At 33.0% G+C, this 27015-nt stretch overlaps 2 protein-coding genes across 2 annotated transcripts; one reads left to right on the top strand and one right to left on the bottom strand.

The window, feature by feature from the left end:
- Positions 1-16924: 16924 nt before the first annotated feature.
- LOC104101299 (purple acid phosphatase 3-like) lies at positions 16925-21251 on the top strand. Its single transcript, XM_009608747.4, has 7 exons — positions 16925-17351; positions 18596-18752; positions 19389-19496; positions 19607-19734; positions 20140-20268; positions 20585-20652; positions 20765-21251. Exons 1-7 carry the CDS (start codon positions 17163-17165, stop codon positions 20976-20978), a joined length of 993 nt encoding a protein of 330 aa, XP_009607042.1. The 5' UTR covers positions 16925-17162; the 3' UTR covers positions 20979-21251.
- Positions 21252-22306: 1055 nt separating this feature from the next.
- On the bottom strand, positions 22307-26578 carry LOC104101289 (purple acid phosphatase 3-like). The gene is made up of 7 exons (XM_009608739.4): positions 26286-26578; positions 24512-24668; positions 23975-24082; positions 23697-23824; positions 23016-23144; positions 22826-22893; positions 22307-22662 (listed from the first exon to the last, which is right to left on the bottom strand). Exons 1-7 carry the CDS (start codon positions 26460-26462, stop codon positions 22446-22448), a joined length of 984 nt encoding a protein of 327 aa, XP_009607034.1. The 5' UTR covers positions 26463-26578; the 3' UTR covers positions 22307-22445.
- Between the last annotated feature and the right edge of the window lie 437 nt (positions 26579-27015).

Below are 27015 nucleotides of genomic sequence, written 5' to 3' on the forward strand. Positions count from 1 at the left end.
TGCAACTGTTTCCAAAAGGCGCTTTCTTAAGATGCTATTTGTAAAGGTGCTTTAATATGGTGGTGTAAATTTTGTTCCTTTATATTAAATGTATCCTTCTGAAGATAAAACAGAGAAAGGTACTTTTATGTTCTTCTGTATAACAAGGATGTATTTAAGGATGGCAATTTGAGTCCAAATCCATTTAACCCACCCAAGGTTGGGTCGGTCATTGATCGTCAATTTATTGAACTTAGCCAACCTTGACCCAGTCCATCTCAGTCCATCTAAAGTTGGGCTGATTTTTAGCCCAAATTGATGCATGGGTAACTTTGCTAAAATGTCATTTGAATAATTCTTTTTTATTATATATGTTATATATGACCATAACAAAAGGAAAAAAGTCGTATTTCATAATTACACAATTCATAAGAAAATGATACATATTAATTAAAGCTTGGTAAGTTGGGCAGGTTAGGCTATGGCCCAAATTTTAGTTCATCTTGACCCAGCCCAAATAACTATTGGGCAGATCATTGACTTGCCCATTTTTGATTCAGCTCATTCTGACCCGTCCAAAATCAGCCTAACCCGCTCATTTGACATCCCTACGATGTTAGGTATGGGACGACTGTCTGAAGAGAGGGATATATGAGAGATTAAAGATTAATCATCAGGACACGTGGCAACAATAGAGGAGAAATAATAAGAGATCAAACGGTTCAGATGCATTAAATCCAACGGTGTAGATAATTAGTGGCAGTTAGTAGATTAGGTTGTTATGGGTTGTTATAACAGAATGGGACTTGGACCAACAGACTCAGTTTTTGATCGATAATTCTATTCTATCTTCTTTTCATTTCTCTCCTCTTCTCATGTTCTCTCTTCTCGTTCTTCTCTCTTCTTCTTTACCTCACCATAATTCTTTTCTTTCAGGTTAGGAATTCATCAATGGAGTTGCAGATTATTTTCAATTCAATTTGTAATTCCAATTGTAACTGAGTTGAAGAAATAATAAATACAGTTATTCCATTACATTTCTCGATTACTTCTAATTTTCATTTCAATTCTAAAAGTTCATTACAATTGATATCAGAGCTGTTTCCTAGCCAAATACACATTGACAGGATCAGAGACGAGATATAAATCCACTGACGAAATAGTAAAAAAACTGAAGGCTCAGTTGCAAAATTACATATCGTCCAATGATTCAAAGATTGATGACTTGGAGAAGAAGATTGACATGTTAATGGAGAAGCTTATTCCACAACAAGGTGGACTACTGGGCAGTGCTCCAACTAAAGGTTTGCAAGTTAGGGCACTACTAGAAATTAAGCAAAAACCGACCGCGGTCGACCGACTGATTTTGGTCGGTCAAAAAACCAGCCAAAAAACCGACCGAAGTCGGTCGATTTTTCAAAATATTTCATTTTTTAATTTTATTTTACGAAACCGACCAACTTTGGTCGGTTTTCTTTGCCGCAAAAATGCGAAAAATTATTTTTGAGTCCCGCGAAATTTATTTTTCAAGAAACCGACCAACTTTGGTCGATTTTTCATTAAAATAAATTAAAATTAATATTTAAAAAACCAACCGAAATCGTTCGGTTAATTCGGCCAGTCATTTTAAAAAATCGACCGAATTTAGTCGGTAATTTTATTTTTTAATAAAACCGACCGACATCGGTCAGTTATTTTCGTGCAAAAATATAATTAAAGAGTATAAATGAAATAAAAGACAGTCTTAAAACAAAATGCACCAATGGTCTAGTGGTAGAATAGTATCCTGCCACAGTACAGACCCCAGTTCGATTCCCAGATGGTGCATTTTTTAATTACATAATTAAAATACCGACCGACTTTGGTCGGAAAAAACCGACCAACTTTGATCGTTTTTTTTGAATTTTTTTTAAAAATTTAATTGACCAATCGAAATCGGTCGGAAAATACCGACCAAAGTCGGTCGGTTAGCTCTACCGACGTTACGATTACCGACCGCCACAGATCGGTCGGTTTTTGCCAATTACCGACCAACATAGGTCGGTTTTGGCGGTCAATTTTTCTCCTTTTTTTTTAGTAGTGTGGGATCTGGTAGTATACATCGCATGGGAGAAAATGGAGATTTTTCTTTGAGTCGGCCACAAGGAAACTCTTCTCACTCGAGGCGGGATATTCCATATTTCGAAGGTGTGGATCCCTGTGCTTGGTTGCGCAAATGTGAGAGATACTTCCAATACAACCATATCGCTGACCCACATCAAAAGCTGGAGGAGGTAGTCCTCCACCTCAATGGTAAGGCTGAATCATGGTTCTTCTCCTATCATGTCAGTAAAGACATAGTTAGATGTGCAGATTTTACTACAAAAATTTGTAACAAATTTGAATGTACATCTAATAGTAAATTGAACCTCATTGGTGAATTTAAAAATATTTAACAAAAAGAGAATGTCAATAAATACTTGGAGGAGTTTGAAGAATTGAAGGCAAGGGTGTTGATTAGGAACCTACAATCCCAGAAGAATTCTTCTTAGAATTCTTCATTGAAGGGTTGAAGGAAGAGATTAGAAACTTAGTTAAAATGTTCGACCCATATTCTTTCAGCATGGTTGTAGAAAAGGCTAGACATTAGGAGAATTTGTTGGAGTCTTTGAGTAGAAGGAAAAGTTGCAAAGGGGTAAAGGGCCAAGTACATATATTCATCCCAGGCTACTAAGTTTCCCAGTAACTTGTTTGGTAATTAGGGGAATAAACTGTTTGAGAGTTTGAGGGCTCAAGGATTGTGCTACAAGTGTGGGGATAGATATTATCCAGGCCACCAGTGCAAACAGAAGCAGTTAAATGCTATCTCTGCAACCACTGATCAGAATGGAGATGAGCTAACAAAAGCAAGGTCTGAGGAAACAGCCTTAGACCCACAAGAGGAAGTCATTGATGAGGCAGTCAGCTTTAATGCTTTGTCAGGTACTGAGGTTCCCAACACCATTAAGCTAAAGGAACAGTATGCCCATTATGTTAGATTCACGTAGCACTCACAGTTTTCTAGACACAGAAACTGCTAAAAAATGGGGTGTATGATCAAGAACACCTCTCCTATGAGGGTTACTGTGGCCAATGGGAATCATGTGATGAGCTATCACACTTGCCCAACCTTCAAATGGAGAATTCAAGGAGTGGAGTTTGAAGACTCTATAAGGCTGATCAGATTAGGGGGAAATGAAATGATTCTTGGAGGAGATTGGATGAACAGGCACAACCCTGTGCTTCTAGATTTTGTTGAATACAAGGTGAAAGTGACATACAAAAGTAAGAGAGTAAAGTTGAAGGGAATCTATAGCCAAGGGGAACTGGAAAACATGTCTGCTTATGGAGTGAAACAACTCATTAAAAAGGGAAAGACAATATGGTCTCATTTGCTTACCATTTTAGCTTCGAAGTGCAGAGCAAAGAGGACATACCTGCAGCTATCAGTTCAGTCATTCAGCATTTCTCAGATGTGTTTGCTGAACCCACAACCCTACCACCAAGGAGAAACCATGATCACCATATTCCCCTGAAAGCAGATGATAACCCAATCAGCATAAGACCTTACAGGTATAGTTTCTTTCAGAAGAATGAGATAGAAAAACAGGTCAATGACATGCTTCATAATGGGCTGATCCAACCCAGTCACTCCCCTTTCTCTTCCCATGTCCTATTAGTTAAAAAGAAAGATGGGAGTTGGAGGTTTTGTATTAACTATAGAGAGCTAAATAACATGACCATTAAAGACAGGTTCCCAATTCCTTTAGTGGATGATCTAATGGATGAACTGTGTGGGTCAAACATATACTCTAAAATTGACTTAAGGGCAGGGTATCACCAGATTAGAATGGGAGAAGGAGGCATCTATAAAACAACATTTAGGACTCACTTGGGGCACTATCAGTTTAGGGTCATGCCTTTTGGCTTAACCAATGCCCCTGCCACTTTCCAGTCCTTAATGAATCATATGTTCAAGCCCTATTTGAGGAAGTTTGTTCTAGTATTCTTTGATGATATATTAGTCTACAGTTCTTCTATTACTACTCATGTTATCCATTTCAAGAAAGTATTAGAAACATTGAGAGCATAACATCTCTATGCTAAGCTGTCCAAATGTTCATTTGGGCAACCTAAAGTAGACTACTTGGGTCTTATCATAACTGGTGAAGGAGTAGTCACTGATCCTTCCAGGATTGAGGCTATGTCTGATTGGCCTGTAGCCAAATCAATTAAAATCCTAAGTGGATTTTTGGGATTGACAGGATACTACAGGAGGTTTTTTAGGTAGCAGGGAAGAATGCCTTTCAATGGAACCATGAAGCTGAGCATGCATTTTCTCAGCTCAAAGAAGCCATGATAACAACTCATGTGCTAGCTCTAGCAGATTTTACTAAACCTTTTATAATTGAGACTAATGCTTGTGCTAAAGGAATGGGTGCAGTGTTGATACAAGAAGGCATGCCCATTGACATTTTCAGCAAAGCACTAGTCCCTAGACACTTGGGGTTGTCTACCTATAAGAAGGAGTACATAGCTGTATTATCTGCTGTGGATAGATGGAGACATTATCTACATGGGAGTCATTTCATCATTAGAACTGATCACCACAGTTTAAAGTATCTACTGGAGCAAAGGGAGACAACTGCACTACAACAGAAAGGTCTAACCAAGCTGGTAGGTTTGGATTATGAGGTTTAATACAAAAAAAGGCACTAAAAATAGGGTGGTGAATGCTATATCTAGAAGATTAGAAGAGGATCCTACACTATATTCTATTTCTATAATAGAACCTACATGGATGAAGGAGATATAGATGACTTATGAGCATGACCCTGCAGGCTTGCAACTCATAACTGAGCTGATTACAACACCTAAGTTTGCCTTGACTTAGGGCTAAACCTAAGTTTGCCTTGACTCAAGGGGTCATCAGGTTTGAAGACAAGATTTATGTAGGAAGAGGAGCTGATTTAAGGCTGAAGATCATTGAAGCCTTACATTTGTCACCCTTGGGAGGCCATTCTGGTCAGCAGGGTACATATAAAAGGGTCAAATCTAGGTTCTATTAGCCCAACATGAAAGCTGATATAACTAAATAGGGTTCTGAATGTGACACATGTCAAAGGATTAAAATAGAAAATGTACACCTTTCAGGGCTTCTGCAACCCCTCCTCATTCCTGAGTTACCATGGCAAGATATAACCATGGATTTCATTGAAGGTCTACCCTTATCAAGTCAGGAGAATGCTATTCTAGTGATTGTAGACAAACTGACCAAATATGGTCATTTTCTGTCCTTAAAACATCCTTACATAACTCATGATATGGCTAATATTTTTTTGAAAGAGATCTTAAGTTGCATGGCTTGCCTATGACAATTGTATCAGACTGAGGCCCCATTTTCACCAGCCATTTCTGGCAACAGCTATTCAGAGCTATGGGTACTAAACTTACCATGTATACTGCTTATCACCCTCAAACAGACAGTCGGACTGAAAGACTCAATAGGTGTCTCGAATCTTACCTCAGATCTATGGTATTCTCAGAACCCAAACAATGGGTTAAGTGGCTTCTCTTAGTGGAATGGTGCTATAACACCAACCACCATAGCTCACTGAAAGTTACTCCCTTCCAGGTACTCTATGGGTTCATTCCTCCTCAGATACCATTAGGGTCTCTCCCTCACTCGACACACTCACATTTGGGAGCATGCGGCCCAACGGCAACAAATGTTACAACAACTAAAAGAGAATTTGGTACAAGCCCATGCTCACATAAAATTCTACGCATACCAAAATTGGACTCATAGATCTCTAAATGAGGGCGATTTGGTCTACCTTAAATTACAGCCTTACAGATAGGCATTGATGGCTATGCGAAAGAATCTAAAACTATGTGCTAGGTACTACAGGCCTTATACAGTGCTAAAGAGAGTGGGTTTAGTCACTGCTAGATCTGCCACCAGGGTCTCAAATCCACCATGTATTCCACATCTCCCAATTGAAGCGACGAGTCAGACCCACGATTGTGCCTAGCCAACAGCTTCTGGTATGTGATGGTGATGGTCGCATATTAGTGCATCCATTAGCTATTTTGAAGAGAAGGATGGTGAAGTTCAATAATGTGGAGATAGTGAAGGTCCTTGTGCAGTGGACTAATCTCAGTGCCGATGAGGCTACGTGGGAGGACTGAGGTTACATTAAAGGCCAGTTTCCGGCATTTGTAGCTCAGTTCTGACCTTTGAGGACAAGGTCAATTTAAACGAGGTGGTATTGTTAGGTATATGACGACTGTCTGAAGAGAGGGATATATTAGAAATTAGGGATTAATCATCAGGACATGTGGCAACAATAGAGGAGACATAATAAGAGATCAAACAGCTCAGATGCATTAAATCTAATGGTGTAAATAATTAGTGGCAGTTAGCGGATTGAGATGTTATAACAGAATGGGACTTGGGCCAACACACTCAGTTTTGGGCCGGTAATTCTCTCTTCTTTTCATCCTCTCTCTTCTTCTTTACATCACCATAATTCTTTTCTTTCAGGTTAGGAATTCATCAATGGAGTTGCATATTATTTTCAATTCAATTTGTAATTCCAATTGTAACTGAGTTGAAGAAATAATAAATACAGTTGTTGCATTACATTTCTCGATTACTTCTAGTTTTCATTTCAATTCTATAAATTCATTACATAGGATGTCTTCAGTGTTCTATTTTTAAGTATATTTCTAACATGGTATTGTTTTTGCCAACAAAATATCATGATTCACAGTTCGATAGCCAAGTTGTCTTCGAGTTTACCTAAATATTGACTTGTTTACATAAAACTTATGGAGAATGAGATATATTGATAAACTGTGTACAAATTAATATAGATCAATTATATAGTTCATTGAGGAAAACCTTAGAAGAAATAATTATTTCTCTTTAAATAGGAGTAGTTGCTGTGTAAATAGGGAGTTAAACAATCTTATGGGCCTTAAACTCTGAGCCATTATTGCGGTACTGCAGGCTAACCCAATTTACATATTTGTAGAGATGTAAGAAAATGACAAAAAATGGTCCCTTATGTTTGGGGCTGGTCTAAATAGTACCTTAAATGTACCTTTGAGCAGTTTTAATCCTTTAAGTTTGTTAAAAATAAGAATTTTTATTTGTCATCAAAATATTCAATAACTTGTAGTTGCTAGATTTATCAAGAATTTTGAAAGAAAAAAACAAGAATTAACGAGAACTCATAGTTGGATGTGTAATTTGTAATCTTTGCTTTTTTGGTCTATTTTTAATGTATGATGTAGTTTTTTTGGGTGTATTTTTTATTTTTATTTTTGGTATATTTCTGAGAGTTTAGTGTAGCTTTTCGTATTGCAGTTTTGGGGTTTTGATGGGCCTTCTAGATTTCTATTTATTTATTTTTACAGTTTTTGCTAAATCTAACGACCAGAGTTTGTTAAATATCTGAAGAAGACAAAAAAATTATTTTTGACAAACTTAAAGGACCAACACTGAAAAAGGGATCAAAATTGCTCAAGAGTATAAGAGATTATTTTAGACATACGCTCAAACATAAGGGATCTTTGTGTTACTATCACTAGAGATTGATTATGAAGTAGATATTTTGAACTGAAAACCCATTAAAATAAGCCACAATGGCCCAACCATATCCCACCTCCTTTTTGCGGATGACCTTATCCTATTCGTCGAGGCAGATAATACTAGTACAATTTTTATCATAAACATATTCAACTTCATTTTCCATCAATCCGAGCAGAGAATAATTTTTTCCAAATCCAACATAATTTTTTTCTCTAATGTACCAGTTACCAACCAAACATCGCTGGCCAACACACTAAACATTAAGATAAAACTAATGTGGGGAAGTACCTGGGATTTTCGATTACAAACTTACAGTCAAAAAGTTCGGATTATCAATTCATACTTGACAGGATGAATACTCGACTAAAAGGATGGAAAGCAAAACTACTCACTTTATCTGGGAGATTAACTCTTATACAGTCGACTCTGTCAGTCATTCCCACCTATTGCAAATAAACCTTCTTCCAGCAAAGACTAGAAACAATATTGATCACATTCAGAGAAATTTCCTATGGGGTTCTACAACGGATCAAAAAAAACCCATCACATCAACTGGAATAAGGTAGTATCACCTAAGCAAGAGGGAGACCTGGGGCTGTACAAAGCGACAGGGAAACATATCGCACTATTATCAAGCCTATTATGGAGATATCTATCAAATTCTGAATCTCTATGGGCTAAAATAATTAAGGGTAAATACATTAGCACTCAAAGAAGGAACCCTATGGGTTACAAAACAAATGACTCCTACATTTGGAAAAGCTCTGCAAAAACTTATTCTTTCTTCTCCAAAGGTGTCATGACCCAAAATCACGTGACCGGTACCTTCCACACTACCCGACCCGAGCGAACCAAACCATGTGATGCATCCAAATCATATACATGAAAATCAATTCAACTGCGGAAGCTCCTTGAAAATCATATACATTTTAAAATTAAATAATAAAATATTTTCCAATTCGAAGCCACACATGATGCCTTTCATGATTATAACAATGAGACTAAGTAAAATAAATATATTTTTATGTAAGTCGTGTACAAACCCGTTACTACAACCTTTCACAACTATCTATGGAGCCTCTATAGTAAAGAATAGAATCAAACACTTGGGCTAATACCCGACTAGCATAAATTAAGAAAACAACATGATAGCTACCACGAAATAGGAGTGGTGCCTCACCATATACCTCAGGAAGAGAGTCATCCTAGCTCTAACTGCATGCCACGTATCACACATCATCCTGAAATATGCAAAGTAAGCGGAGCCTTGGAGGGGGGCCCCTAAGGGCTGAGTACATCACAACGGTACTCAATAAGTGTTATAGACTCTCTCTAACTTAAGTTCTTGGGACAAACTTTATCAAAATAATGCATCAATATTTGATATAAGACGATAAGAAATTTTATCAATTCATGATCCTTATCATTTTAAATAAAAGACAAGTGAAATATAACAACAATATAAACTTTTAAATTTTTTATGTCAATCCAAGATTTTGAATAAAATCATACAAAATCATTCCATTTGCTTTAAGTCATTGAAATCATTTTCGGCTCCTTAGGCCTAAACATAAGAAAATCATCCTTACCTTTCACTGGGAGTACTATACCATCACCGAAACAAGAAGATCAACTTAGTTATCTACTTAGCGGCAAGTATCATATACCCTACTTGCTCAGGTCGTCTCATCGTAGTACCGTAAGAAATGATTCAGTCATGCTAATAATAGCACAAAATAGTATCCTCTAGAGGGAGAGCACTCTGTCGTAGTCTATACCACAAAGTGACCATCTACGCCTACACCGGCACGTGTAGTTTCATGACGACGGACACAATACATCCGAAGTCAATCTCGGTGAACACAAGTAACTCCCAAAATATTTGATACTTCAAAGATAGATTGATAACATAGTAGCCTCAAAGGATCTATTTTTTATCAAATCATAACTTTAATAGAAAATCTAAACCATTTGAATAAAATTTAAATAAACAATCTTTTATATGTTAAAGCCTTTAACAATTTAACATCAATCTTTAAAAGATATCATAAGTGCTATTCTATTTATAAATTTTCAACAGAATTACTTTCCATGAAAACTTATATTTAGCACTCAAATATGTATACTCTTATCAATACGTAAGTTTTGATAAAAACTTATAACATTTACCTTAAGTGTCATTTTGCCAACAAGATTTAAAATAAAATTTTATAAAACAACATGAAACTACATATGCAACATAATATTTTAGTACATGGAGACATCCGTACTTGTTTGTCCCCACAAGCACGAAAGCACATTTGCAAACAACTTACGCATTAACTCGAAACATGCTTTTAGAGAAGATCCCTCAAGAAGAGTAAGTTTTAATCAACTTACCTCGATTTTACTTTATTAATATTCACAAGCTTTCAATCCTCTTCCATTGTTCCAATGTTGATTAAAATTCTCAAACATCACCAACAAGTCGATATCTACAATTTAGATATCCTAATTACATCAAAATATGACCTAAAAAATTGAACAATATTCATTTATGGATCATAAGTTGACCACAAGCCACCAATAACTCAAATCGCCGAATAGATTAAAATGCTAGCCCATTCAACTTCATTCCTATATTTTAATACCCATTCGAAATCATTAATGATACTACATCAATTGTCCAATGCCACCAAGTTACTATTTATCGTCGTTCATAATCAACACTTGCAAAATACACAATTCGGGTGATTACATAGTTGATCACTTCCCACTTTTGCTAACAAATAATTTCATAAGTTTATTGTATTCATCAATTTCATCACCAAGATTACTATTCATCTTCTCTCTCATTTTCTCAAAAGTACTATTCATGCCGTGAACTAGGGTTTTATAATCTAATCTTTCAACCATTAAAATTTGTAACACATGCTTTAAATACTTCTAACTACTCATAATAAACGAGTTTGAAGCATTAGAATTACCTCTAGTAGATCAATCTTGAAAAATTACAACTTTAGTAATTTTTGTGTTCTTGAAGATTTGATGATGAAATCTAGTATTTGGATGCAAGAATTATATTATAAATCATGTATATTGAGTAAGAATCAACCCAAAATATCATTAACAACTTACCTTAGTTGGTTGGACTTGATTTGTGCTTAAAATCGCCTCTTGACCTCAAGAACTCTAACCCCAAAAGCTCAAAATAGTCCCTCTCCCCGACTTTGTACTTACAAGCCCAAATTTCTGGGTTTCGGATGCTACCCCGGACGCTTCGCGTCCCCAGTTCACTCCTCCTCCAAGCTCGGATGCAGACCCAGACGCTATGGCAGTACTTCACTGCCAGCCTTTGGTAATTTGATCATAACTTCTTGTAGAAATGTTCAAATAACGAGCGGTTTGAAGCGTTAGAAACTAGACTCGAAGATCTTCCATTTGATAGGTTATACACTGCATAACTTCTTATATATGTCTAGATATATTCCTCTAAATTTAGGTCTTATGCGTACTCATTTGGAGCTTTAGTCTATCATGAAATTTCCAACTTGACTTGTCCCAAGAGCTCTCCTTAGGCCCTATATCACTTCAAATATACCTCGTACACTTGTTATTATATCTAATTAATATTTATCAAATTAATAGTCCTCGTCTGTATATAAAATAATATAATTAGCACACATCAACTTTCTTAATAGCGCTTAGGCACTTCAAAAATTTTCAGGGGTGCTACAAAAGGCATCGCTTTGAATATTGGAAACGGGAGCCAAATAGGTATTTGGGATGATAGATGGGTTATTGGCAGTCACACCATAAGGGAACTAATTGAGGGGCCGCTAGGCAAGGAAGATATAAATAAAAAAGTTAACTGCATCATTACTAATAAAAATTGAAACCTAGAAACCCCACCATATGACCTACCAAATACACTTTCTGGCATCGTAACACAAACGTACATTCCTTTCTCAAAAATATTAAATGACTCCTTCTTCTGGAAAGAAACGGAAGATGGGAACTTCACAAAAAAATCTGTATACAATCTCTTCTTTAGGCTTAGAGAGACAATTCAACCTCATGAACCTTTTAACCACTTCTAGATATGGAAAACACACTGCCACATCAAACTCAAAACTTTCCTCTGGCTACTAATACATCACCGACTGCCTATTAATATTTAATAATAATGAAAGTACTTATTTTTTATTTTTTAATTCACATTTGATCTACCGGATGTGCATTGGACCTTTTAACAACTCCTATGCATTTTCTTCCTACTATCATGTAGTAATGGCATAAACGTCCCCTACTAGAACCAGTCTTTATTCTATCCCCTACTGCAGTTGTCCTAAGCCAAAGAAAAATAATTGAATGCAACTATTGCAAACATTGTGGGATAGAGGAAAATATAAACCACACATTCTTTCACTGCCTTATGAACAATACAATATGGGGAGAGCTAAACATCACCACCCCACCCCAAACTCACCCCAAACTCAAACCAACTAGATTGGATAAAGGATAATTGTACCTCCACTACGAGCATCATACTACCAAATAACTCATCAATCATGTTGGCTATTATCACACCAATTATTTTTTGGTATATTTGGCTTAACCGTAATCATAATATTTTTGATAACTACTCAACATACATTGATAGCAAAAAAATGGTTACCCACGCAATGAAATACTTCTACCTAACAAACCATAACTTCAAACATTTCATAACCACAAAAATCCCAATAAAATGGACACCCCACCACAAAATATCTATAAACTCACTATAGATGGTGCACACCAAAAAAACTCCAACATTAGAGGAGTAGGTGGAATCATAAGAGATTCCGAAGGAAAATGGATTGATGGGTTCTCCTGCCACATAATGGTCTCGTCACCCATCCAAGTAGAAATTTTCGCCCTACTAAAAGGATTGGAACTTTCTTTCACAAAAAAATCGAATTTCGATTATAGTGGAAACAGATTGTCAGGTATTACTGAACCTATTACAAGACAAATCTCACAGTAAAGCTAATGCTAATTTTCTCCATGATTGCAGGTTCCTGATCGACGCACTGGGCCAGCCGGATGTTAGGCATGTCTACCGTGAAGGAAACCAAGTGGTGCACATACTAGCACAGTTTGGGAGCAGCTGTAACTCACATACTAACGCTAAATGTGACGAACACTTCTGGAGTGAACCACCTTTATTTGCTTTCTCTACTTTCCCCAAAGACTTACTAGGGACTGTTTCGTTAAGATCAGTCCAGATCTGTAATAACTCTCTTTAGTTTACTGCATAATAATAAATTCAGCGCCTTCTAGCCAAAAAAAAAAGGTGTCTTTGACTTTTGAGAGTTAACAAGCACTTGTACAAAAAAATTTCTCTCTAGCTTTGTTTTGTAATAATTAATTCCTCTTCGCATAATTACACTACTCTTAATTAAAGAGACAATATTTTGAATTATGAACTTATACTAGCTCACATAATTATGAATATATATATTAATTTTATTTCAAAATAATTTGAAGCATCTATATTCGAATTTACACTAATAATTAGGTACTTTAATCCTCGTGCTCCAAATTTCTTCACTTAAAATAGGGCTGAGAGAATAATTAATTACTCTTAACTGTTTAAAGATATTTTTACAACTTGTAGCATATAAAAGAGAGTGATTTGAAGCTATTTTCTCCATAAACTTGCAAGAAACCTATAAAAGCGTACGTAAGTTCACTATATTACATGAAAGTAAAATTAGAATAAGGTGTTTTACTAGTACAAATACTCACTAATTTACTGAGGTTTAAATCTTGGGTTTGCAAAGCGCTACCGAGTATTTCTAACATTTTCTTTTCTAAGTTTCATATTAATAAAAGTTTCAGTTAAAAAATTTAAACATGTCTAAAAATAGTACAAAAAGCAAGGCTTTTTTTAAATTGGGGTAACTTGGTGCACGAAATATTTCGCATTCATGCAGGGTCTGGGAAAGGGTCGCATCCCAAGTCCTAGGAGTCATGAGTATAATGTAGACAACCTACCCTACCCTAATGCAAGCATTAGTGGCTGCTTCCACGGCTCGAACAAAAATAACTTTACCGTTGCTCCGAGAATCCTCTTAACAAAACAAGGCTTTTCTGGTTCAAAACAATTCAACTCGATCCAATAATTCACAGTTGGATAATGGAACTATATATCTGTCAAAGGCAGATAATACTAGAAATGAACATTTTTATTTTAATATTCTTAAAGTATTTGGGACAAAGGAGATATGGGTATGATTCAATGATGAAACTGATGTTTCCACTAAAAGAGAGTGAAATAATAAGAAAATGACAAAAAGACAACCGAAAGAAACTGTTAACTAATTTAATAAAGCAAAATAAAAATAAAAAATGAGACTAGTTTGGTTCAGAAGTACTTCAAATAATGGGAAATGATGTTACAACTGAACACGGTTTGTGTAGATAGAGTTTATTTCCACCACATTCTTCAGCTTTTTATGAATCATTGATTAAAAAATAAATTTAGTGGGTTCATCCTTCTTCTACCGGTTTCCTCCACATTATTACTTCAAAACGTCGAATGGAATAGGAACAACTTAACAACTCCTAGTCTATTTTGATTGACTTGATTTGCTTTAATTTCATTTATTATCTTCTTCTATAAACAATACTCTTATAATTGCTAGAAAAATTGTGCTTAAGCTTCTTTCCGAGTGAGTGATCATTCTATAATTTGTTATAAAGATTAAATTATAAATTTGACGTCCATGACAGGAGGCGACCGACGAGAACGGGTCAATGAGAAAGAAATGGTCTCTTGTATTTGATTGAGTTTGAAACTTGAAAACATTATTGGAAGGTAAATGCCTGGAACTTCAATTGAAGCTTGGATTGAATATTTGACGCTCTTCCAAGTAACAAGCTATGAGTCGTTCTCATATGCTTGTTTTCTAGATCAGGAAATGAGAAGATGAATCACTTGTTTGTTAACCTACTGCTAAACAAGATAAGAGTTTTACAACTAACATTAATTTAAGAAGATTAGATTCTAAAACAATGAACTTTATGTGAGTGACAGATCAAAATCACTATTCACTCACATATAGTTCAGACTTCAGATTTAGCAAAAAAAATTGAATAGGGCTGTGGTCACATGGTTTTATCTCACTTATATAGTTCTTGTCTTTGGGACCACACTTATCTTGCCATCTCATTATATATTATATCATATCATAGACATAAAGAGAAAAATTTCAGCAAACAGTTACATAGATTATACAATTGTACTATAATTTACTTAATATGAAGTCAAAGAGACTATATATTTAAGACTGACTTATTTTCTTTGTAATTAACACAAATTTGTGTTATTTTATTTACAACTAGAATTAAAAAGTTAGATGTGGTTCCACATTATTTCCTTTAATAATGCTACATGTTCTTTATTTACTACTATATCATTATGTCTTAATAACTGTGTAAATGTATCAGTGGAGTAACAAAATACAAGATCCAATCGTGTATTGAGTCTTATATTTGTCAGTCAAACTCGAGCTATTCTTCTTTGCACTTAGACATTTTTCATTTTTAACACAGAAGAACGTGTATTCCATGTGATATCTAGTTTTAGGTTCTAAAATAATTTAGTGAAGAAATGATTACGGGGAATCTTGAGTGTATGAGAAAAGATAATTTAAAAATCTCTAAAATGCTAAATGAGGAAACTTATTCCATGTGATATCCAGATTTAGGTTCTAAAATAATTTAGAACCTAAAATGATTATGGGCAATCATGAGTTTACGAGAATAGACAATAAATTTCTAAATGGTCGTTTAGTATGATGTATAAGCAAATAATTTTGGGATAAATTGTCATGCTAAATTTTAGAGTCACTTTGCGTGCAACTTCGACCATATTTAAAAAACTCATAGCAAAGACGGTAAGTCCCGGAAGGGGAGTATAAAATACAATATGCAAAATCCACGTAGATAAAACACATGAGAAATACAAAGAAACAAGCCTAATTACCCAACTAACACATTCAAAGTTGTGTAAACTTAGGCCAAAGGGAACAATATCGCAATAAATTTTATTGTTGCAAACACATTCAAAATATAATTTGTTTGACTTCAAAATATGTTAAATAATTTGAAATGTATGAAGGATATAACAAAGTATTATGGGTGTACAAAGGAAACTGATAAACCGCACAAAATCGATAATCCGAGTCAAACCAAGAAAATAAAACTCGACTATGGTTCGGTTTGATTTGGTTTGGTGTTGGAAAACAAATCTAATCATAATTGGTTTGGTTTGATTTTAACTAAAAAAGGTCAAACCGAATCCAAACCAACCCGACATTACATATATAAATTTTTTAGATATATTTAATACATAAATATACTTATTGTGATGTAATTTATAAGTATTTATTAAAATTTTTCATAATTTTATCTTTTAAGGTATTATTTTAAGGTTGTACTTAGAACTTTTGAGTGTTTCAGTTAGTTTTAAGCCATTAATATTAGTAACTCAAATAATGCTAACAAAAGCCCAAACCAAAATCAAATCAATATTAATGCTAACAAAAGACATTCAATTCAATATTAGGAATGACAATGTATTGAATATCTATTTTTTGTTTTGCAACGATTTAGATAAAAATGCATAACCTATTTTTATTTTTTCTTTAGCGTTTAGTCATGTAATTAATACTCCCTTATTAGTCTACTTATTTTAGCATGACTTAGTACTTTTAGATTATGTTTATTTTTATTATGACTTTTTAATTAGCAATATTTATATTACGTGATTTTATTGTCTTTATTGTTAAATATTTTAGGATAATGTCATGACACATCGCATATTTTATATTATTTTTTTGGAAAGCACCTTATGTAGTTGTTTTTTATTAGGATTAAAGAAATATTTAGAGAACAAGTTATATGTTTTATGCTATGAAGATTTTACCGAAAAAAACCCGAATAAACCAAAAATCCGAGAAAAATCGTGATTGAAAAACCCGAGTTTTATTTGTTTCGTTTGGTCTTTAAATTTAATAATCCGACACAATTTGTTTAGTTTGGTAATTGTAAAACCCGAACCAACCAGACTTATGTACACTCTTTCAAATTATTATTAACTACTTAGTAGTCGGTACTCCCTCTGTCTCTAAAAGGATAGTGGGGTTCGATGTACAAGAGTTAACACATGTAGTATCATTATTAGAGTTTAAGTTATATAGATCTTCGACCTAAGCATCCATCACTATTACGTGTTTTATTAAGTAACTTGTGTCACAAATCACATATTTTAAGGAGTTTTATATATAAATATTCTTTGAGTGACCTAATAACGTATCGGAATTATTTATGATATACATAACTACAACTCTTATTATATTCCTAATTCCCTTACTGAGTTCCTTATCATGAAATCCAAAGCCTATTGTCCTTTGGTCTAAACTTTAGCTGAACATTTATCAAGCTCATTTCAGGAAGGAAACTTCCTATCTTCTCTCTCACTAAATCTCTCCATTTTTCCTCACAACTTTTAACACAATTATACCTCCAATTCCAAATGGCTTCCATGAAAATGCTTATGTTTCTTCAACTCAACCATTTTACTTTCTTCTTCTTGTTACTTAAGGCCACGGCTGAGCTTCACAGGTTGGAACATCCGGCGAAAACCGACGGTTCGCTTAGCATTTTGGTCGTCGGAGATTGGGGACGGAAAGGAACCTATAACCAAACTGAAGTTGCTCATCAGGTAATTAAGATTACACTTAATCTTTACAACAAAGGGTTAGTTAATTTGACTTTAATTATCTTCCATAATTTTCTTGGAATAAATTATATGGAAGTAGGAAAATAGATTAAGGTCAAACTGAGTAACAGAAAAGAATATTTTACCCATCTTTTCCAATTTATATGACACAATTTGATCTTAAAATTGCCAAATAATATATTTTTTTTATTAAAAGTAATAAAAATTTAAATAAATTATTTTCAAATACAAAAATATGTTATTCTTCTAAAAATGACCTAATAAAAAAACTGTGTCATTATTATAAGTGAAACCAATGCCAGCCATTTGAAAGAATACAAGTGGTGGAAGACAAAAATTAAATGTCTATTTCCCACTTCTCATTGCCTTTGGCCGGCAGGGGAACTAAAGAATGATACCTTGCAGATTCCAAATATGTTCCTATAACCTGTGATGGATTTAGATCATAATTTACAGGAATTCAATAACTTATTGACGATAAATTATTATTATTATTAATATTATATATTAATTTAAGCTTCCACCTCTAATCCTATTCCTCAATTAATTAAGCATGTGGGTCCTCAAAAATATCGATTATCTAACATATCTCACTAATGAAAGAGGAGTCATAATCATACTTCGGCCCTAATCAACTCAGCTCTTTTTTGTTGGTTGGCGACCTTCCAATTCATTTTGTTTCTCTTTTGTATTATTTCTTGAATAAAGACATTTGATTAATGCCTCCTAACCTCTATGGTTTTATTAAGTTAGAGATATGAAACTTGAAATTGACAGAATAATAGGCAATATGAGTAATATCTTTACTCATTGAGGACCCATTTTCTTTTTTTCTGTTTTATTTAATCCATTCATTTATTGACACCTAGCTAATCAATATTGTGTATTTCAAACTTTATGTTTCTTTTGTCGGTTCACTTAAATTTGACTACGTGGCTTCATATCTTTCATTCATACTGCCTTACCTTTTTCTTTTATTTTAAAAGGTATAATGTGTCACTAATCACTTCTAATATTAACCTTCCACTCTTAAAGTGTGATTTAAAAAATAAAAATAAAAACTTGAAAACCCCCAATATGACATGATAATGTAGTTATTTGCAAAAGAAGTAAAATGTACGCCTGCCAATATTTTCAAAGATGAATAGGAGTAGATAAATGGTTAAATATAATTTCTCTATTTTATATTTCCTAAAATATTGTTCTTTTATCTTGAATATATGTAGATGGGAATAATTGGAGAGAGATTAAACATAGATTTTGTTGTATCAACTGGCGACAATTTCTATGATAATGGATTGACTGGTGTGGATGATTCAGCTTTTGAGGAGTCATTTAGCAATGTTTACACTGCTCCAAGTTTACAAAGAAAGTGGTACAATGGTGAGCTTCTTTCCTTTCCCATTGCAATATATTCAAATATATTAGAGTAACAAAAAGTAGAGACAAATACAATATTTAAATTTGATAAATTCAATATTTAAGATTCTTAACATATAATAGATTCAAATATAATATTTATTTATTTACTGTAACTTTAATATATATATATATATATATATATATATATATATATATATATATATATATATATAATTCGTATGAACCTATAATTAAAAAGTTATATGTACCTCAATAGTATGTGAATATATTATCATTATAAAAAAAAACAATAATAACAATAGCATGTGGATATATGTACTTCCCACGTTTGATTTTATGCATGCATTTGTGGCTATCATCTTTCAAAAATTTATTTTGGGCAGCAGCTAAGTACTACTTTGGACCACTGTATAATTCCAACAAGATATCGTACGAAATTCATGAATTAAAACTTATTCTCATTCAATATTTATATAAAATCATATTAATTTATCATATGACGGTCGAAATTTGTTTTTAGTAACTAGTGATAATGATACATGTGAAGACATATGCTTATATTTCCAGGAAAAAATATTTTTTAAAAACTAATTTGGTCCATATTGAAAATTTTATTTGTTAATGTTTTTATTGCAGTTTTGGGGAACCATGACTATAGAGGTGATGCTTTAGCACAATTGAGTCCCATCCTTAAGCAAAAGGATAGCAGGTGGATATGTTTAAGGTCTTATATTGTTAATACAGGTAACAAACTTAATTAAATTAAGCTTGATTAGGAAATTTTAACTATTAGGTGAAAATTTTAAATTTCACTAATATCTAAACATTTCACCTTCTTCCCCTGTCTTGAGCAGATGTGGCAGAATTTTTCTTTGTAGATACAACTCCTTTCCAAGATATGTATTTCACATATCCTAAAGATCATACTTATGATTGGAGAGACATTTTGCCTCGACAAGATTATCTTGACAATATTTTGAAGGTAAAGTTAATTTATGCATTAGCCGTTTTGGTAAACTGAATTTGTTTCAAGACGTTTAACGTTTTAGAAAACACAAACCTAAGGGCTCGTTTGGCCAAAAAAATATTCTTTTTTTCGATTTTTTTTCGAAATCGGTGGCTGAAATCTTCAATTTTCACTTGAAAATGAATTTAGGAATTTTTTAAAAATTTTAAAATCTCCAAAAAAATCTTTTTCAAAATTTTCGCTTCAGATCACTCACAAAAATTCAAAAACAGCCCAAAATTATATTCATGACCAAACACAACTCTAATTTTCAAATACCATTTTCATTTAAATTATTTTCAGTTTTTTACTGAATTTTACGATTCTTATGTCCAAACGCCCACTAAATATTAAATGTGTTTTAAATTTTGACCAAATTAGGACTTGGACTCTGCATTAAAGGAATCAAGTGCAAAATGGAAGATTGTAGTTGGTCACCACACAATTCAAAGTGCTGGCCACCATGGTAACACCAAGGAGCTTGAAATCCAGTTACTCCCTGTCTTGCAGGTAAAGAATTGGGCAAGATACAAAATTGGTCATTCGGTCGAAATTAATTATATTGGTTAGCCAAAAAATATATAAAATGGGTATATAATACACATATGTACAAAAAATATACATTTTATCGGTTATTATTTTTAGGAGCGACTAAAAATATATATTTCTCTAAAGAAATTTGAAATTTTTTAATAAGTACAAATTCTTGTAGTTTTTATATCAAATTTCAAACAATGTTGACTTTTTAATAAATTGAAACAATAATATCGTTTCCTAAGTAGTTCTTTCTTCTCTTTTTCTTTTTCTTTTTCCCTTCATTTTTCAGGCAAACGATGTTGACTTCTACATAAATGGACATGATCACTGCTTAGAGCATATAAGCAGTTCAGACAGGTAAATATTAAACATAACTAAAACTAAAAAGTGGACTTTAATTTAATTCCAAAAAAATTAAAAAGGGGGTCAAATTTTTTATAACATTTTTTTTTTTTTTTTTTTTTTGCAGTCCACTTCAATTTTTGACAAGTGGTGGGGGGTCAAAGGCATGGAGGGGTGATATCAATTGGTGGAACCCAATGGAATTGAAGTTTTATTATGATGGACAAGGTTTTATGGCAATGCAAATTTCTCAAACAGAAGTTGGACTCCAATTTTTTGACATTTTTGGCAACCTTTTGCATAAATGGAGTGCCTCAAAACCCCTATTTTCCATTATGTAAATAGCTCCCAAAAAAAATTGATGGATTTAATTTGCTTCTGCTTAGCAGTAAAATCTCCTTACCATTGATGTAATAGAAAACTAGTGCATGCAGCTTCTTGTCTATAATCCAATTTCATGGGCGGATGTACTGCACCTACTACCTTCTATTACAATATTCATGGGAAAATATCCAAATTTGCCCTTCTACTTTGGGGAAAAGATTAATTTACCTTTTGTACTTTTCCCCTCATTACCTGAGTGGCTTAAATATACGCTTCCTGTGTTAGGGTTATATCCAAGGTGAAACGTTCGATTTTACGCAGAACTGATATTTTTGTGAGGTGTACTTCATCTGGCATACCACCTCACCGCGCCCCAAATCCATTTTAATCCATCTCTTCCACTTCTTCTTCCATCACCATCACCTCCTCCCCAACCACCATCAACATATAATTTACAACAATAATAATATATCCAATAAAATCTCACAAGTGGTGTTTGGAGAGTAAATTGTGTACGCAGATCTTACTCCTACCTTATGCATGTCGATAGGTTGTTTCCGATAAACCATCGACTCAGGTCAAGCATAGTGTAATTATAGCCAATATTTTGGCTAGTGGAGTCCATCTCACATAAGCATAAGCTTATTTGCAAAGTAGACTTTGTTGTCAATATTCTTTGGGACCCAAAAATATTATATTATGTAGTGGGTATCATTTGTACAAGTTGTATCTTTTTTTTTACAACTAGGAGGCCAAGGCTTTTACTGCCTATAAAAAGAAAGGTCATTAGTTCATTTTATACACACTAACAAAACTTGAGTCTTTTCTTGTTTCTTCTTTTTCTCTTTTATTAAGAGTGTTTTGTATGAGAGTTGAGTGTTGGGAAGCACTTGTGTGAACCCTTTCTTTTGAGTGATTTTGTGAGGTTATTCTCTTAGGATATTTAGGACTAATTAGAGTATTTACTCTAATTTTGTACTCGTGTTGCTATAGTTAAATTGTTCTTCTCCACTTGTGGACATATGTCACTTTGACCGAACCACGTTAAATTGATGTCTTCTTTATATGATTTAATTGTCATTGTTATCAACTTGCATTGTCTTTGTTATTGTCATTATAACGTTGTTTGGCTAAATTCCGCACTATCCGAGTTTCTGATCCTAACACATAATCACAACAGTTTAGAGAAAGAAATACAGTATTCAAGAAGTTAATGAAAACAACAAGAAGATAATTATATAACCGCAGCGGAAGCAACATCAGATAAGATAGTAATAACGATCTAAAAGAATAAGAAAATCTAACTTAATACCAATGAAATTACTCCATAGATAAAACATGCATATAGACAAAACAAGAAACATATTGTATGCAATATTCATTCCCATCTCTAACAGATTACATAGAAGACAATCAATAACATACTAAAATACACTTTAATTTCGATATTCATCTTGCTATTATGTACTAGCATTTACCTTTAGCTATTGACTAGCTAAATAAGAGTCCTTTGACACTTTGAATTTGTGTAAGACATTTCCAAAAACATCGTAATACACAAACTCAGCTTCTAATTGGTTCAATGCAACTGAAACAAATCCTTGTCCATCATAATAAAATTTCAATTCCTCAGGATTCCACCATTTAACATCTCCCCTCCATGCTTTGGATCCGCCTCCGCTTGTTAAAAATTCCAAGTTGCTAAATAAATAATTAAACCGATAATTAGTTCGCACACTATAATCAAAGTGAGATAAAAATAAATATTGATATTTTTCTGGTATATAAGTGAGATGAAAATGTATGTTAATTAATTTTGATTAGATAAAACAATATATGTAATGTATACTTGAAGTTCGGCTACCTGTCAATGCTTCCAATGCGTTCTAAGCAGTGATCATGGCCATTAATGTAAAAATCAACATTATGTTCCTAAATGGAATAATTGGATAAAGTTAACAATAACTATAAATCCAAAAAAGAAATTGTGAAGATTAGCTTATATTTAACTCTCAAAACTATATATGTGTAGTACTAATTAATTAATAAATTACCTGAAGTATTGGGGTTAATTGTTCAGCAAGCTCTTTAATAATACCATGATGTCCAGCACTTTTAATCGTATGGTGACCAATCACCATCTTCCATTTTGCAGTAGACCTACTTAATGCCAAATCCAAATCCTTTTTGAAAACCCCAAATAGAAATATAAGAAAAAAAAGGTTAAGAGAAATTAAAGAAGAAAAGTTCTCAATATATTAATTCTATAAAGTATTATATATATATATATATATAACCATTTTACAAGGCACAAAAAGTCCTCGAATACTACTAATGCTCTATGTTTTTCTATCTTTCTATCTTTCTATCTTTTGTGTTGTAAATTTTGTGAAGATATCACAACTCTTAATAACTCATAGGCCAAAAGTTTAAAAAGACCAACATGGTAATAATCTGATAATATGAGGTACCATAGCATTCATTACTGCCTCCATATCATTTTATATTATATATCTTAGTTTGAGATCATGAAATTTAAGAAATTGTAAATGCAACTTTAAATCTTGTGATTTTTGAATTAAAGATGTATGTAATGTACTAAAATGTTCTTTAAAATTTTAGTTTTAAATATTCCATGTGAAATGTTAGAATTAAAGTATTAAAAATAATATTTTTTTAAACAGACTAAAAAGAAGAATAAAACACATACTATATTATAACAGATGAAATATTACCTTTAAGAGATCTTTGAGATATTTGTCCCTTGGCAAGACACCTTTCCAGTCATAAGTGTGATCTTTTGGGTGTGTAAAATAGTCGTTCACGAATGGGGTGGTGTCTATGAAGAAAAATTCCACAATTTCTGCCTCACCAAAAAATGGACAAGAATATCAATATTTGCTCTTAAGAATATGCACCTCTCTTTAGTGTTAATTTTTTTCTTTTCTTATTTGGAAAAAGACGATTCTTTTTTGAAAAAAAAATAATTGTAGTCAAATATTCTTATTTTTACCTGCATCAAGAACATAGGATCTCAAACAAAACCATCTTTCGTCCTTTTCTCTAAGGAGTGGACTTAATTGCGCCTCTACATCACCCCTGTAGTCATGATTTCCCAACACTGCCACAAGAAGCGGGAAAAAAAGTAGCAACTTAATTATACAAATTTGGATATTCAGTTTCATACAATATATTTACACGTTAATTTAGTTTTATGTTCTTTAGGATTAATCACATGGAATTAATGCGTTTACCTAATCTTGTTTTTACGTCCTCGTAATTTTTAAAGGCTTGTAATCATAATAAACTACAATCAGGGCGAGTGTCATCTATGGGTTAACGTGAATCCAATAGTTTTTGTTCAGATTATATATATATATATATATATATATATATATATATATATAATATTTATATATTTATTTTTGAACTAGTTATTATTGTATATTAATTTAAAATTGTTGCATCCTGTAAGAACCAATAAACTATAACTCCTGAATTCGACTCTGAGTACAATAATGGTGATAAAAAAATTGCATAAAAGATTTACCATTGTACCACTTCTTTTGCAAGCTAGGAGCTGTATAAATATTGGTGAATGAATCATCAAATGCAGGATCATTAACACCTTTGAGCCCATCGTCGTAGAAATTGTCACCAGTTGATATTACATAATCAATGTCTAGCTTCTCTCCTATCTCTCCCATCTACAAATTTAATAAACCAAAAATAACAAAAGAACATGATTACATAATAATATATTACAAATCAAAACATAAAGGTTAAATTTTCAAGTTTGACCAATTTTTAGATCATAGCAACACTATATTCTCAACTCATGCTTAAGATGTTTTGCTTACTTTTTCAACTAACTTTAACTGGATAAATAAATTAATCAAAGTACTTTTACAGCCTTTTTCGTAATTTGATAATTAAAAATATTTTTTAAAATAATTAGTCAAACACAATTTGCTTGCATAGAACTCTATTTAATAAATTAGTTGAACACAAACTATATTGTTTTTGAAAAATACTTTTATAAATAAGCAGTTTTGACAGATGGGTTAAACGGGCTCTCACTCAAACTTGACAAAAGTACATCTAAATCTAGCGTCAAAACATATGGCACGTTTCTTTGTTCTTCTCCTTTACTTTATGATGTTACGTACCCCAAGAAAACAGTACAGATATGGATATAATGTTAAACGGTTAAAGGGTTGATACGGTGTTTTAAACGTGCATAAAACCTGGTAATAAAATTCGATTTTCATATGGAACACAAGAAGAGTAAAAAGAATTTCTCTTGCTTAAAGTAATGAACTTTGGATGAATGGCTTTTGCCAAAAAAGTCATATGCTTAATTATTTTGAATCCCCCACAACTCTTCCTCTTTCCCTCCCCCACTCCACCCCATCCCAACCCCTTATTAAATAATCAGAAGAAAAAAGAAAATAGAGAAGAAAATTGGGTGTTTAAAGGTAGTTAACTAAAAGGCATTATTAATTTTTTCAGAGAAATTTTTTTCGTATTTCTTAGAGAATGAAATGGCAACTATTATTGCGCTGCAACAATTTTATACAGTATTTAACTTTGTGCCTCACATGCATAATTAAAAGTCAAACATTAGCGATAATACAAAGTAGATCCAACATTAGCATCCTATTTTGTTGCATTTGTAACAATTGGGATTTTGCCTTTCCTACACCTATTGATATGTCATCATTTATGCCAAATTTAAAAGAAAAAATTCCTCTTTATTTCTTCAAATATTTTTTGAGGGTCAATCCACTATATAGATCAAGCATGATTTCTTATATTCACCAGACTTAAAGAGGAAAATAAAAAAATGTGAGTTTTATTGTACTTTCTTACAAACTTTTTTCAGATTAATCAAGTACTGATCAAGCACAACTTTTCAACATTTAAAGATTTCTGAAAAAACAGTAAACAATTACTTTGAAAAACGAAGGAACGTGACTTGTAAGTATTATGAGAGGATTAAAACTTCAAGAACACAAACATGATTTCTTATGACTAACCATATTTAAGAAGAAGTAGAAGAACAAGAACAAGAACTAGAAAACTCATAGGGTATGAAGGAAAAAAAGAAGATACTGAGCAGCGGTGGCGGAGCTAGAGCATCGAGAGCGGGTTCAGCATAACCCATTACCTTTGATTCAAAACTTGTATTAAAAAAATTCATTTTATTAATTAATATGTATAAATAATTTATGTAGTTAACTGCCTTTTTTAGAATGGAGAAGTTATAAACTCAAAAAACCTAGTTCCGCCTTAATAATTAATGGGAGGGAAAGAAGAAGAACCTGGAAGGCGACGTCAGACTGATTATAGAGTCCTTTCCTTCCCCAATCTCCAACCACCAAAAAACTAAGTGAGCCATCAGCTTTTACAGATTGCTTCAAATATGGAAATTCAGCACCACAAAGAAGAACACACAATCCAAAACTAGCCAAGAATATTAGATAGTACTGAAAATGCATACTACTTTCTTGATATGAAAAATGAAAGACTTTAATTTGGAGGGAATTAACACACAAGATTGGCCTCTTTTGTTTGCTTCCGTAAGGGGAAATGGTTTTATGAATGAAGAGTATATTAATGGAATATCCAAAAGAATTCTTTCGGTACTTAAACTAGCTAGTTGGAAAGGAATATGATAAGAAATTGCTATGATGTGACAGCCTTATATCTATGTTTTAAGCCAAGGTATCGTGTCTTTTATATATTCAAATCCTTGCTTATACGTATATCTCACATGGATATGAGAAGATAATACGCGGGTTTTTTTAACCATTTGGTATTCGAAATTCATTTACCAACTTAGGGACAAGTAGAGTCGATTTATGGGAATCCTATTATGAATTCTTCATTTTCAAGACTCGAACAAAACTTCTGATTACGGATAGAGGATCTCTAATAGGTTAAGTGTCATATTTTGTTTTGATGATCTAACAAACTTACATGATAAGAATCAAATAGGGAACATGTTTTACATCCTCAAAGTGCTCAACATCAACAAGTCTCAAGTTTGGG

This window comes from Nicotiana tomentosiformis, chromosome 4 (assembly GCF_000390325.3).
Source record: "Nicotiana tomentosiformis chromosome 4, ASM39032v3, whole genome shotgun sequence".
NCBI classification, from domain to species: domain Eukaryota; kingdom Viridiplantae; phylum Streptophyta; class Magnoliopsida; order Solanales; family Solanaceae; genus Nicotiana; species Nicotiana tomentosiformis.

What these genes read in the sequence shown, in the direction of transcription:
- LOC104101299 (XM_009608747.4), top strand. Translation starts at nt 17,163, where the DNA reads ATGGCTTCCATGAAAATGCTTATGTTTCTTCAACTCAACCATTTTACT. An exon ending in GTCTTATATTGTTAATACAG is followed by an intron (nt 19,497 to 19,606) that starts GTAACAAACTTA and finishes TGTCTTGAGCAG; the next exon opens with ATGTGGCAGAATTTTTCTTT. An exon ending in AGTTACTCCCTGTCTTGCAG is followed by an intron (nt 20,269 to 20,584) that starts GTAAAGAATTGG and finishes TTCATTTTTCAG; the next exon opens with GCAAACGATGTTGACTTCTA.
- LOC104101289 (XM_009608739.4), bottom strand. Translation starts at nt 26,462, where the DNA reads ATGCATTTTCAGTACTATCTAATATTCTTGGCTAGTTTTGGATTGTGT. An exon ending in AGTCTGACGTCGCCTTCCAG is followed by an intron (nt 24,669 to 26,285) that starts GTTCTTCTTCTT and finishes TTAAATTTGTAG; the next exon opens with ATGGGAGAGATAGGAGAGAA. An exon ending in ATCTCAAAGATCTCTTAAAG is followed by an intron (nt 23,145 to 23,696) that starts GTAATATTTCAT and finishes GTTTTCAAAAAG; the next exon opens with GATTTGGATTTGGCATTAAG.